The sequence below is a fragment of the Leptonotus elevatus genome, chromosome 17, assembly GCF_054856555.1.
Source record: "Leptonotus elevatus isolate MCC_2025b chromosome 17, RoL_Lele_1.0, whole genome shotgun sequence".
Classification (NCBI taxonomy): domain Eukaryota; kingdom Metazoa; phylum Chordata; class Actinopteri; order Syngnathiformes; family Syngnathidae; genus Leptonotus; species Leptonotus elevatus.
Window position 1 is genome coordinate 3,957,158 of NC_141255.1, and position 12,008 is coordinate 3,969,165.

Sequence of the window (12,008 nt, forward strand, 5' to 3'; positions counted from 1 at the left end):
AAAATATAATTAGCACCCATTGAAATGCATTGGAAATGTTATTTTTTGTAACCCCCCCAAAGTTCTATAAAAACATGCTGATAAACTCCACAAAAAAAATCAGCCAAAACAAAACAACCCCTGGAAAAAAATTTATAATCTTTTTTTAACCCCCAAAAATATTTTTGGGGGGGAAAATTTAGGGGGGAGGATTTTTTTATTTTTTAAATTAACTCATTCACTGCCATTGACGGCTATAGACGTCAAAAATTCATTTAAACTATTTATATTAGTTTAACATTTTTTTCCACTTTTGCTAACAAGAGTATGAAAACCTAGAAAAAAAATATTGTAAATATAGAACAGATAAAATATTTGTGATTAATCGTGAGTTAACTATTGAAGTCATACGATTAATTACAATTTTAAAAAATGTAATCGTCTGACGAACCAAATTTTTTAATAATATATTTTTTCTTTTTTTTTTTCAATTAGGGGCATCAGGCGATTACATTTTTTAATTGTAATTAATCACATGACTTCACTAGTTAACTCAAGAGTAATCACATATTTTATATCTCTTCTAAATGTAGAATAAATTGTTTCTAGGTTTTCATACTCTTGTTAACAAAAGTGGAAACAAATTTGAAACTAATAGAAATAATAATAGATATAAAAAAAATCATTTGAACTATTGCTATTAGTTTAACATTTTTTTTCCACTTTTGCTAACAAGAGTATGAAAACCTAGAAAATAAATATTGTACATTTAGAAAAGATATCAAATTTGTGATTAATCGTTAGTTAACAAGTGAAGTCATGTGATTAATTACAATTAAAAATTGTAATCGCCTGACGGGTCTAATTAGAAAAAACAATTAAAAATAAGGGACATTTAATCGTAACTAATTGCATGATAATTTTATATCTGTTATAAATACAATAAAAAAATCTAGGTTTTCATAAAAAAAATGAAATGAAATGAAAAAAATGTTTAACTAATAGAAATAGTTCACATGAATTTTTGACGTCTGTAGTCGTCAATGGCAGTGAATGAGTTCATCAGAGGCCACTCCGAGTGTGCCGTGAGCCGCCACTTGCCCATCTCCGGCCAAACCATATACGAGCATTGTCCTCACTTTCTATTGGGACTCCATTGACAAACCAACGAATATCCGGCTTAGGGTCTCCGCTGACTCGGCAATTCAGGATGCCGGTCTCATTTGGGGCGAGGATCAGGTTCCTGGGAGCGCTGATCCAGAATGGAGCAGCTGTTGAATAGGAAAGAAATGAGAAAGAGAAAGAAACCTGAGAGAGGAGCGCAGGGAATAAAGACTTTCGAGCCAGCGGGATTTCGAAGCTTTGACGCTTTTCCTACCTTTAACAGTGACTTTGATGGCGTGGTGTGCGCTTCCCAGGCGGTTGGTCGCCGTGCAGGTGTAGTCGCCAGCGTCTGCTTCGCTGACGTCCAAAACCTTAAGCGTTTTCTTGTAGTTGAGGAAGGAAACCCTGCTGGTCGGCAGCTCTCCGCCATCTTTCTGCCAAGACATCTCCGGAGTGGGCCTGCCATAGTAACTTGTTATTCACCTTATCCCGCTACAAAGACACGACGATGAAAGAACACGCCTACTTACAAGCCTTCGGCGATGCATTCCAGCTCGAGGGTCTCCCCTCGCAGGACCATCTTGGTGCTGGTGGCACCCAAAGGCGCCATGAAACCGGGACGGCGCTCCCCTGTTGGGTTGGCTGTGAGCAAGAGGACAGCAAATGAGATCAAATCCAAGGATTTTTGCAAGACGGCAAATAATGACAGGCCGGGCAGGGGGCAGACAATGCGGGGAAAAGGGAAGTTGACAGTTGGCTTGTTACAAAAAAAAAAGTAAAAAATATTGCTTCTTATCTGGTAACTTTTGATCTTTTCACCCTTAATCTTCATACAACTTTTTATGTCATAGTCACAACATGTGCGGGGGAGGGGGGGGGGGGTGTTGAGTTTGCAGGTACATGACACATGGTTGGGCCAGGAGCGGATTGACACAAAATTGCCGGGCGTGAGCCAGCAACACTCACCACTAAAGTTAGTGATATTGTATAAAGAGGTCTCATTCATTGTATCCACTGTAACAGAAAAAAATCATAAGCATGCAAAACGGACAGAAATTCATTTGACACCTTTTTGTCTGAAAGTCAACCCCAAAAATGTTTTTTGACAATAATATGTTCTATGCAGCTTAAAAATAGTATTCTGTGTTAGTGGAATATGAGTTAAGCAGCAAAATCCAGCTGGTTTTTTTTTTCCATTTTAGGGGGCGGCCATTTTGTCACATCACAGTTGCTCAGGTCTCAGATAACAACCAATCACAGCTCAGCTTCAGAAAACAGGTGCGCTGCGATTGGTTGTTACCTGAGACCTGAGCAACTGTGATGTCATCTTCATTCGACAGCAAGTGGCAAAATGGCCGCCGCCCTGAGATAAATAAAAATGGCTGGATTTTGCTTCATAACTCTTATTCCACAAATGTAAAATTTATCAAAATGTCATGTTTAGACTAGTGGGGTCACATATAACATATTGTTAAGAAATGTTTAAGGTTGACTTCCACTTTAAAGAGGAAGTAAACCCAAAACCGTTCTTTACAATATGTTGTATGCACAATCACTCGTCTAAACACGGCCTTCTGATTATTTTTGCATTTGTGGAAAATCCACCCGTTTTTTTGTTTTTTTTGCCACTTGCTGTTGACTGAAAATGACATCACAGCTGCTCAAGGTAATGACCAATCATGGCTCAGCTTCAGAAAACTGGTGAGCTGCGATTGGTGGTTACCTGAGCATCTGTGATGTCATTCTCAGTCAACAGCAAGTGTCAAAATGGCCGCCAGCTGGGATGGAGATGGCTTTTGGCACTTGACCCACATTCCAAAAATGCTATGTCAGGCTGAACATATTGGAAAGATCATTTTTGGGTTGTCTTCCCTTTTAACTCATTCACTGCCATTGACGGCTATAGACTTCAAAAATTCATTTGAACTATTTCTATTAGTTTAACAATTTTTCTACTTTTGTTAACAAGAGTATGAAAACCTAGAATATTTTTTAATTGTACATTTAGACCAGATATAAAATTTATGATTAACCGTGAGTTAGTTATTGAAGTCATGCAATTAATTACAAATAAAAAAAATGTAATCGCCTGACGCGATAAAAAAAAAAAAAAAGAGAAAAGATTATTTAAAAATTAGGAGCGTCAGGCGATTGACATTTTTAATCGTAAATAATTGCATGACTTCACGAGTTAACTCACGATTAATCACAAATTTTATATCTGTTCTAAATGTACAATACATTTTTTTTTTAAGAAAACCTAGATTTTTTTTATTGTACATTTATAACAGATATAAAATTTGTGATTAGTTGTGAGTTAACTAGTGAAGTCATGCGATTAATTATGATTAAAAATTTTAATCGCCTTGAATTTTTCATAATCTTTAAGTCGCGTCAAGCGATTAACATTTTTAATGAATCATGCATTTTATATCTGTATTTAAAAAAAAACCCAACTAGGATTTCATACCCTTGTTAACAAAAGAAGCCAAAAACATTTTTAACTAATAGAAATAGTTCAAAAGAATTTTTGACGTCTATAGCCGTCAATGGCAGTGAATGAGTTAATCTGTGTGTTAAGGAGAGCAAGGTGCGGACTTACTCTCCAGCACTGTGACGGAGATGGGCTGTTTCTGCTGGATGGTTTGCGTATATGGAAAGCGGGCATAGCAGATGTAGTCATTCCTGTTGTCCTCCGGGAGGACATTGGAGAAGTACAAGTCTCCGTTCAGGGCCTGCGACACTCGATTGTCCAGCGGCAACCTCTGGAAGACTTTTTGGAGGGATGACATTTTGCATTTTGAGGAATCCTACTTGCTGGAAAATGAAGATTCATCACATGAAGGACTTACTGTTATCCATCCAAAATATGACGGGAGGGGGCAGCCCGGCCGGGGGGCGGCACTGTAGCACCAGCGAGACCCCCATCTGAACTGTGATGGCCTCAAGTCTTTCTTTCGACCACAAGGGGGACCCTGGGAGTCACCACAGACAGATTCAAAGATTCAAAGAAAATATTTGCACATCATTGAATGAATTCTGCTGAATTCTTACTGGACTGTCTGATGACAATGTTGTTGGAGACGGCTGTGCCGTGATCGTTGTGGGCTGTGCACTGGTACGTCCCCTCGTAGGCTTCCGCCTTTTCCCCACTGATGTCAATGACCAGAGTTCCTGAACCCGGTTTCATAAGAACTTTGGAGTCTTGCTCCACATCGAAATGGCTCCCATTCCTCGTCCAAGAAAAGCTAATAAGAAAAACAGCACAAACCTTTCTTTTTTAAATATATTTTATGGCATCAACCATTAACTCATTCACAGCCATTGACGGTTATAGACGTCAAATATTTATTTGAACTATTTCTATTAGTTTCACATTTTTTCCACTTTTGTTAACAAGAGTATGAAAACCTAGAATTTGTTGGGGGGTAAATTTAGAACAGATATAAAATGTGTGATTAATCGTTAGTTAACAAGTGAAGTAATGTGATTAATTACAATTAAAAAATTAAATAAAAATAAGGGGCGTTTAATCATAATTAATCGCATGATAATTTTATATCTGTTATAAATGTACAATAAAAAAAATCTAGGTTTTCTTTAAAAAAATAATAATATTTTTTTATTGTACATTTAGAACAGATATAAAACTTGTGATTAATCGTGAGTTAACTCGTGAAGTCATGCAATTAATTACGATTACAATTTTCAATCGCCTGACGCTCCTAATTTTTAAATAATCTTTTCTCTTCTTTTTTTTATCGCGTCAGGCGATTAAATTTGTAATTAATCGCATGACTTCAATAGCTAACTCACGGTTAATCATAAATTTTTATATCTGGTCTAAATGAACAACAACAAAAAATTCTAGGTTTTCAAGAAATAGTTCAAATGAATTTTGGACGTCAATAGCCGTCAATGGCAGTGAATGAGTTAATTGAGTTTCCATGCTGGCTTATTCCGTTTGACAGGCGTTTCTTGGTCGATTGCTTTCCCCTGACAACCGTTGCTAGGCCATTCTTTTCTTAAACCCCTGCTCATCTCCACAACAGATCAATCATTTCATAGAAGTGAGCAGAAAACTCAAATCAGTGGTAAGGTGCTGTTTCTCACTTGGGGTGTGGCTTCCCCTTGGCTTCACAGTGGATGACGATGTTCTCCCGTGGGTCAAAGATGTAATCCTTCGGGGACTGTAGCGTAATAGTGGGGGGCTGCGGCACTGCAGGAGTAAGACTAGTTATATGCAAGAATACACACGCATCGATGTTTCAAACACAAGAACGGCGTGCGAGGCCACATCACGGCAAGCGACACCAGCGGGACAAAAGTTTTGGGACATAAAGACTGACTGGCCAAATACCAGCAAAAAAAGTTGTGTCCCAAAACTTAGAACCAGCATTTCTAAAACAAAATTGTAATGGCATGCAACAATGCAAATAAAAGAACCACAAAAAAAAAAAAAATCCCACACTAGAGGTCACAATTGGCGTAAACTTACATCCTTCCAGGACCTTAGCTTTTTGTCCATCAGGGGAACGCACAGTCACAGAATATTACAGAGAGGGGTTAGTTTTTGCAGTCAGCCAAAACAGCTTCAACTTTTTATTGAGCTAACTGGCTACTTAAATACACGCTCTATGTCAAGGAAAAAAATTGTATTTTAATGAACTTGGGATGTTGCGTAAAATAACTAAAAACCGAATGCAATGATTTGCAAATCCTTTTCATCATATATTCAATAGAATTCCAAAGGCAAGGTAATGTTCAAACGAATGAAAGTCATTGTTTTTTGGGTCATTTAGAATTTGATTCCTGCAACATGTGAAAAAATAAAACATGTCAGAGGGGCAACAAAAAAAACACCCGTTTAGAACATTCAACAGGTGAACAGGTTCATTAGAAAAAAGGTGATCATCATGATTGGGTATCCCTGAAAGGCTCAGTCGTTCACAAGAAAAGATATGAGGAAATTTCCCGCCTGGAGAAATCTCTGTGCTGTGGTCTGACGAGTCCACACATCAAATTGTTTTTGGAAAATCATGGCTGTTGTGTCCTCCAAGTTAACTCATTCACTGCCATTGACGGCTATAGACGTAAAAAATTAATTTGAACTATTTCTATTAGTTTAACACTTTTCTACTTTTTTAAATAAGAGTATGAAAAACAAAAAAAATAAATATACATTTAGAACAGATATAAAATTTATGATTAATCGTGAGTTAACTATTAAAGTCATGTGTTTAATTACAATTTAAACAAATTTAATAGTCTGACGCCCCTAATTTTTTTATAATATATTTTTTCTTTCTTTTTTAATTACGGGCACCAGGCGATTAATTTTTTAAATTGTAATTAATCACATGACTTCACTAGTTAACTCAAGAGTAATCACAAATTGTATATCTGTTCTAAATGTACAATATTTTTTTTCTAGGTTTTTATACTCTTAACAAAAGTGGGGAAAAAAGTGAAACTAATAGAAATAGCTCAAATGAATTGTTGACGTCTATAGCCGTCAACGGCAGTGAATGAGTTAATATAGATTGAAAAAAGGATTTTCAAATCATCGCATTGTGTTTTTGTTTACTTTTTACACAACAACCCAACGTCATTGGAACTTGGCTTCGTTCATATTGGCGGGAAAACATCCTTACGATCAAGAGGCACTTCCAGCGCTGACGTCACGTGACTCAAGAGGATCACGAGAAGAACAGCTCCAGAGCCCAAAGACCTCATCGTATTCTCACCCACGTTGAGGTGGACCACGGTGAAGTCCATATTGTCAGGCTCAACCCTGCAGTGGCGCGAAGAGTCGTCAAATCACTGAAAATGAAGTAAAACACAATTTTCTTTTATTTTTTAAAAGCAACTTAACAACACCAGCATGTGCGCGTATACAACAATAAAACGCAATTGACCGTAAAACTTCGGCGGCATCCACATGACATCTTTCTGGCCCTCAAGGTAAAACTACGGCAATTACAAGAGCACTCCACGTATTGGCCTGTAAACATGTGCCATGCGAGGGCACCCGAGCGGAACCGTCATGGCGTGCCTGAGCGAGTACCCGTGGGCCTCTGCAGTCTTTCGTAAAAAAAAAAGATGTGAGATGAAAACAAAAACACGAGCATGTTGACTTTAACTCATTCACTGCCATTGACGGCTATAAACTGTTTTTATGAGTTGAACATTTTTTTCCACTTTTGTTAACAAGAGTATGAAAACCTAGGAGGGAAAATTATCTAAAATGTGTGATTAATCGTGAGTTAACTATTTGAAGTCATGCTATTAATTACAATTTAAAAAAAAATAATCGCCTGATGCGATTTAAAAAAAATTAGGGGCGTCAGGCGATTACATTTTTTTATTGTAATTAATCGCATGACTTCACTCACTCATGATTAATTGCAAATTTAATTAAATTTGTTCTAAATGTACAATAAAAAAATATAGATTTTCATACTCTTGTTAACAAAAGTGGGGAAAAAAATGTTAAACTAATAGAAAGTCAAAATTAATTTTTGACGTCTATAGCCGTCAATGGCAGTGAATGAGTTCATTTGAGTGGTTTACTTTTTACGCGCTTTAGCTTGTTGCGTGTGATCTCCTGGTGCAATTCTTCACACAATCTCTTGTTTAAATTCCACTTCTCAGCCCATTCTAACAATCGTGGGGGAAGGGGGGGGGGGTGAAACGCAGAATGTTTGGAGTCCAGATTTTATCCAGCTGAGCTCGGCAGAGTGTGTGAGCTAATGCGGCCTCGGGCTAAGGCTAATTACGCTCACACGTCCAACCGCATTCTCTGCTCGCTGGTATTGACGGGAAGCGAATGCCGAAACGAAATCCTCTAATTTGATTGCGATGCTCAAAACCACATTATCAGCCATCTTCGGCTTAATTACTTTCGTGCGCTGTGGCGCAAATGATCCACCTGCGATGACTGAAGACACGCGACTGGATCTTTCCAAGCTTGTCTTAAGTCAGACCGCCAGCGAGATAGATCGATATTTGAAGGGGTTTAAATTTTAAATCCAAAATGTTCAGTGGCATCAGATCTATACATACATATGAAGTTTTTATATATTTATTTATTTTTATGCCCTCTATGGACAATAAAAGCAATAGTGCGCAATTAGCAAAACTAGCTAAAGTAGCTCTCTAGCATCACCCGGTGGATTGTGGCTTTTAAGACTCTCAACTCAAAAATGGGTTGAGGTCAAAAAACATGCAAAATGTATTATTTATAATTGGGAGTCAATGGATCCAAATTTTGTACAAATACCCCTTGCGCACTATAAATATTTGGCTCCCACATGTATTAACTCACTGCCATTGATGGCTATAGACGTCAAAAATTAATTTGATCTATTTCTATTAGTTTAACATTTTTCCCACTTTTGTTAACAAGAGTTATGATTTTTTTATTGTATTAGAACAGATATACAATTTTTGATTAATCATGAGTTAACTAGTGAAGTCTTGCGATTAATTACGATTACAAATTGTAATCGCCTGATGCCCCTAATTTTTAATAATCTTTTCTTAAACAAAAAAAAAGAAGATTATACAACAAATTATAATAAATAGTTAAAATTATTACTATTTAAAAAAAGAAAAGAAAATATTATAAAAAAATATTTTTTAAATCAGAATTAATCGCATGACTTCACTCGTTAACTCACGATTAATCACAAATTTTATATCTGTTCTAAATGTACAAAAAAAAATCCAGGTTTTCATACTTTCATACCGAGTCAAGAGCGCTTTATGTTTTGCCTGGCGTCCTCCAATTTCGTATGATCACGAGGCGGCGACGGCAGGCAAGACGGACGCTCCAAGGATGGCGTGAGCGAGTGCTGCAGGGTGCCTCTTTGACCTTTAGTTCTCACCCATGAGTCAGAGGATGAGAGATGAGACACCCACGAGCACAACACATCCCCCCCCTCGTCGGTGTTGGTCATCGGCAATGTAGCTTGAGAATCTTTTGGGATGCTTTTTGTGTTCGGTTGTAGAGAATGTTGAATAGTATACTGTCAAACTAAACGTATGACAAAGAGAATGAAGCAACTGTAGGGTGCTATTGTTTCGTAATCGTGTATGACAACTCCTTATGTGGTATTTGTACAAAATATGGACATTTGATGATTATTCATATACTAGATAAAGCATATTACTTAGGGAGCTGAAACTTCACCCAGTTTGTCCAAACATGACTTTATCGTTATAGTGATTAACTCATTCACTGCCATTGACGGTTATAGACGTCATAAATTAATTTAAAACTATTTCTATTAGTTTAACATTTTTCCCCCTTTTGTTAACAAGGGTGTGAAAACCTATAAAAAAATAATAATATTGTACATTTAGAAAATATATAAAATTTGTGATTTATCGTGCGTTAACTAGTGAAGTCATGCGAATAAATACAATAAAAAATTGTAATCGCCTGACGCCCCAAATTTTTTCTAATCTTTTCTTTTCTTTTTTAAATCGCAAGGCAATTACATTTTTTAAATTATAATTAATCACATAACATCAATAATTAACTCACGATTCATCACAAATTTTATATCTGTTCTAAATGTACAATAAAACATTTTTTTTGTCATACTCTTATTAACAAAAGTGTAAAAAGTGTCAAACTAATAGAAATAGTTCAAATGAATTTTTGACGTCTATAGCCGGCAATGGCGGTGAATGAGTAAAGAAGATGTAAGGTGAGAAAATGGCTTTACTTCTTGAGAAAAAAAGCCCAGACAACTATTTATAGATATGAAACACTGACTCGAGGTTAAATGTTTTACATTCACACGGCAGACAAAACCGAGACAATGTTGCACTTTTCCCACGCAGTGTGCGACCACATGCAAATTGTTATGCAAACACACAGAATCTCACGGTTGTTATGTAGATGTTTCCCGTAGTGAGGTTTTGTTGAACCTCTTCAAGGATGGGACTCTCAAACCCGCTTGTATACTGCTGACTCTATCAGGGGCGAAATTGGGAGTTGCCTGGGATGGCACGCAATTACAACCAACAACCCTCCCCCTTTATTTCTGGGCGGTTGGCCATTCTCGCATCATCCGCACAATCCCTGCCGGCTTTGTGAAGTGCTGATGGTCAGCGCGATGCGGCCCGCGTCTCTCTTACATCCGCAAGCGCGCCGACCTATTGTCCTCTTGTGTTGTTTACCGCCGGCATAACGCTGAAACGGCAGGGCTACTACAGGGCATCGAAGTCACACCTCGCTGAAGATCGCATCATGAGAGCTACTCATCATATGTTGATTAAATTCCATGAACTATTTGGGTCAAATTTTATTTATTTTCCAGGAAATATGTCATATGAACTCATTCACTGCCATTGACGGCTATAGACGTCAAAAATTCATTTGAACTATTTCTATTAGTTAAACATTTTTTTCCACTTTTGTTAACAAGAGTATGAAAACCTAGAATTTGTTTTATTGTACATTTACAACAGATATAAAATTTGTGATTAATCGTGAGTTAACTGGTGATTTCATGCGATTAATTACGATAAAAAATGTTAATTGCATGACGGCCCTAAAATATTTGTAATCTTTTTTTTTTTTTATCACATCAGGCGTTATCACATTTACTTGTAATGAATCGTATGACTTCAAAAGTTAACTCACGATTAATCACAAATTTTAGATTTGTTATAAATGTACAATAAAAAAATAATTCTAGGTTTTCATACTCTTGTTAACAAAAGTGGAAAAAATGTTAAACTAATTTCAATAGTTAAAATTAGGGGTGTGAATTACCTGGCGATTCGATTCGTGTCACGATTCGATACCGATTAATCCCGATACAAATCTAAAAATTGCTTGTTGCGATTTATTTTATTTTTTTACTCAAATTTAGAAAATACTCATCAGTAAACTTGTATATGTACACTGTAAGATTTGTATGAAAATGTATTTATTTATCTGAACATTCAGGTTTATAACTGAGCCACTGCATTCAACAAACAGGTTGCAGTCTGTTTCATATTTCAACAGCACTGAAATAAAATATGAAGGCTTAATGTTCCATTAATATAACATTCTTCCATGCTTAATGTGTGAATCGTAACCCTAAGTAAGACATTTTATTGAATAATCCCATAAAAAATTGATGTTTAAAAAATCGATTCATCCGCATATCGAATCGATTCGAGAATTATGCGCTGTAATATCACGATATATTGCCGAGTCGATTTTTTCTAACACCCCTGGTTAAAATGAATTTTTTGACATCTATAGCCGTCAATGGCGGTGAATGAGTTAAGTTACAAATCCAGCCGGAACTTGTCGGCTGTCGCCACGATTAGCAATTCGGGATTTTAGAAGTGAGTCCAGCCTGTATGACCCATGATTGTCCTCGTCATGTGACACAAGCCACTGCACTACTCCTCAGATTTCCAATCTGCTATTTTAGGCTCAAATGACAACATACTGTTGCATAACACCCCTCGAAAATCTGTTTGAAAGCAAAACCTTAAGAGATTAACTGGTGCTGTGTAAATATAAATAAAAGTAACGAAAGTGTTTGTTAGTAGCTGTAGGTGATGTGGTTTAATAGACAGATGGTATCAAACCATTAGAGCAAGGCCGGAGGGGGGGGGGGGGGAATGCACTCTGCAATGTCAACAAGAGAGGGAAGGCCATGATAGGGAAAAGCAACAAGCTGGTGGTCTCGATCCAGCAACCCCCCCCCCCCCTCCCTTTTCCTCATCCATCCATCTGTTCGTTGGGATTACTCACAGAGCGGGGAGGATGACCAAAGGGAGAATCATCTCAATGTTTTTTTTGCCATTCAAAACAAAAATAAATAAATCTCACGATGACTCACTATTAGAGGTCAACGTGACACAATGCAGTGATTATTCAGGTAATGATGATCGTAATGTGAAGTGCT

The 12,008-nt window shown here is 37.0% G+C and overlaps 1 protein-coding gene across 15 annotated transcripts in view; it reads right to left on the bottom strand.

Moving 5' to 3' along the window:
* nrcama (neuronal cell adhesion molecule a) overlaps window positions 1–12,008 on the bottom strand; it is a 39,999-nt gene that overhangs the window by 14,326 nt on the left and 13,665 nt on the right. For 7 of the 15 annotated variants that reach the window (XM_086058734.1, XM_086058726.1, XM_086058733.1 and 4 more), the window contains exons 3-12: window positions 6,738–6,906; window positions 5,582–5,599; window positions 5,197–5,302; window positions 4,138–4,331; window positions 3,936–4,058; window positions 3,686–3,856; window positions 2,050–2,097; window positions 1,614–1,725; window positions 1,358–1,542; window positions 1,119–1,250 (exon numbers count right to left, since the gene is read on the bottom strand). In XM_086058734.1, coding sequence (XP_085914860.1) covers window positions 1,119–1,250; window positions 1,358–1,542; window positions 1,614–1,725; window positions 2,050–2,097; window positions 3,686–3,856; window positions 3,936–4,058; window positions 4,138–4,331; window positions 5,197–5,302; window positions 5,582–5,599; window positions 6,738–6,861 — 1,213 coding nt within the window. In that variant the 5' untranslated portion in view covers window positions 6,862–6,906. The remainder of the gene's footprint in view (window positions 1–1,118; window positions 1,251–1,357; window positions 1,543–1,613; window positions 1,726–2,049; window positions 2,098–3,685; window positions 3,857–3,935; window positions 4,059–4,137; window positions 4,332–5,196; window positions 5,303–5,581; window positions 5,600–6,737; window positions 6,907–12,008) is intronic. The other 8 variants (XM_086058739.1, XM_086058738.1, XM_086058732.1 and 5 more) reach the window with 3 other exon arrangements.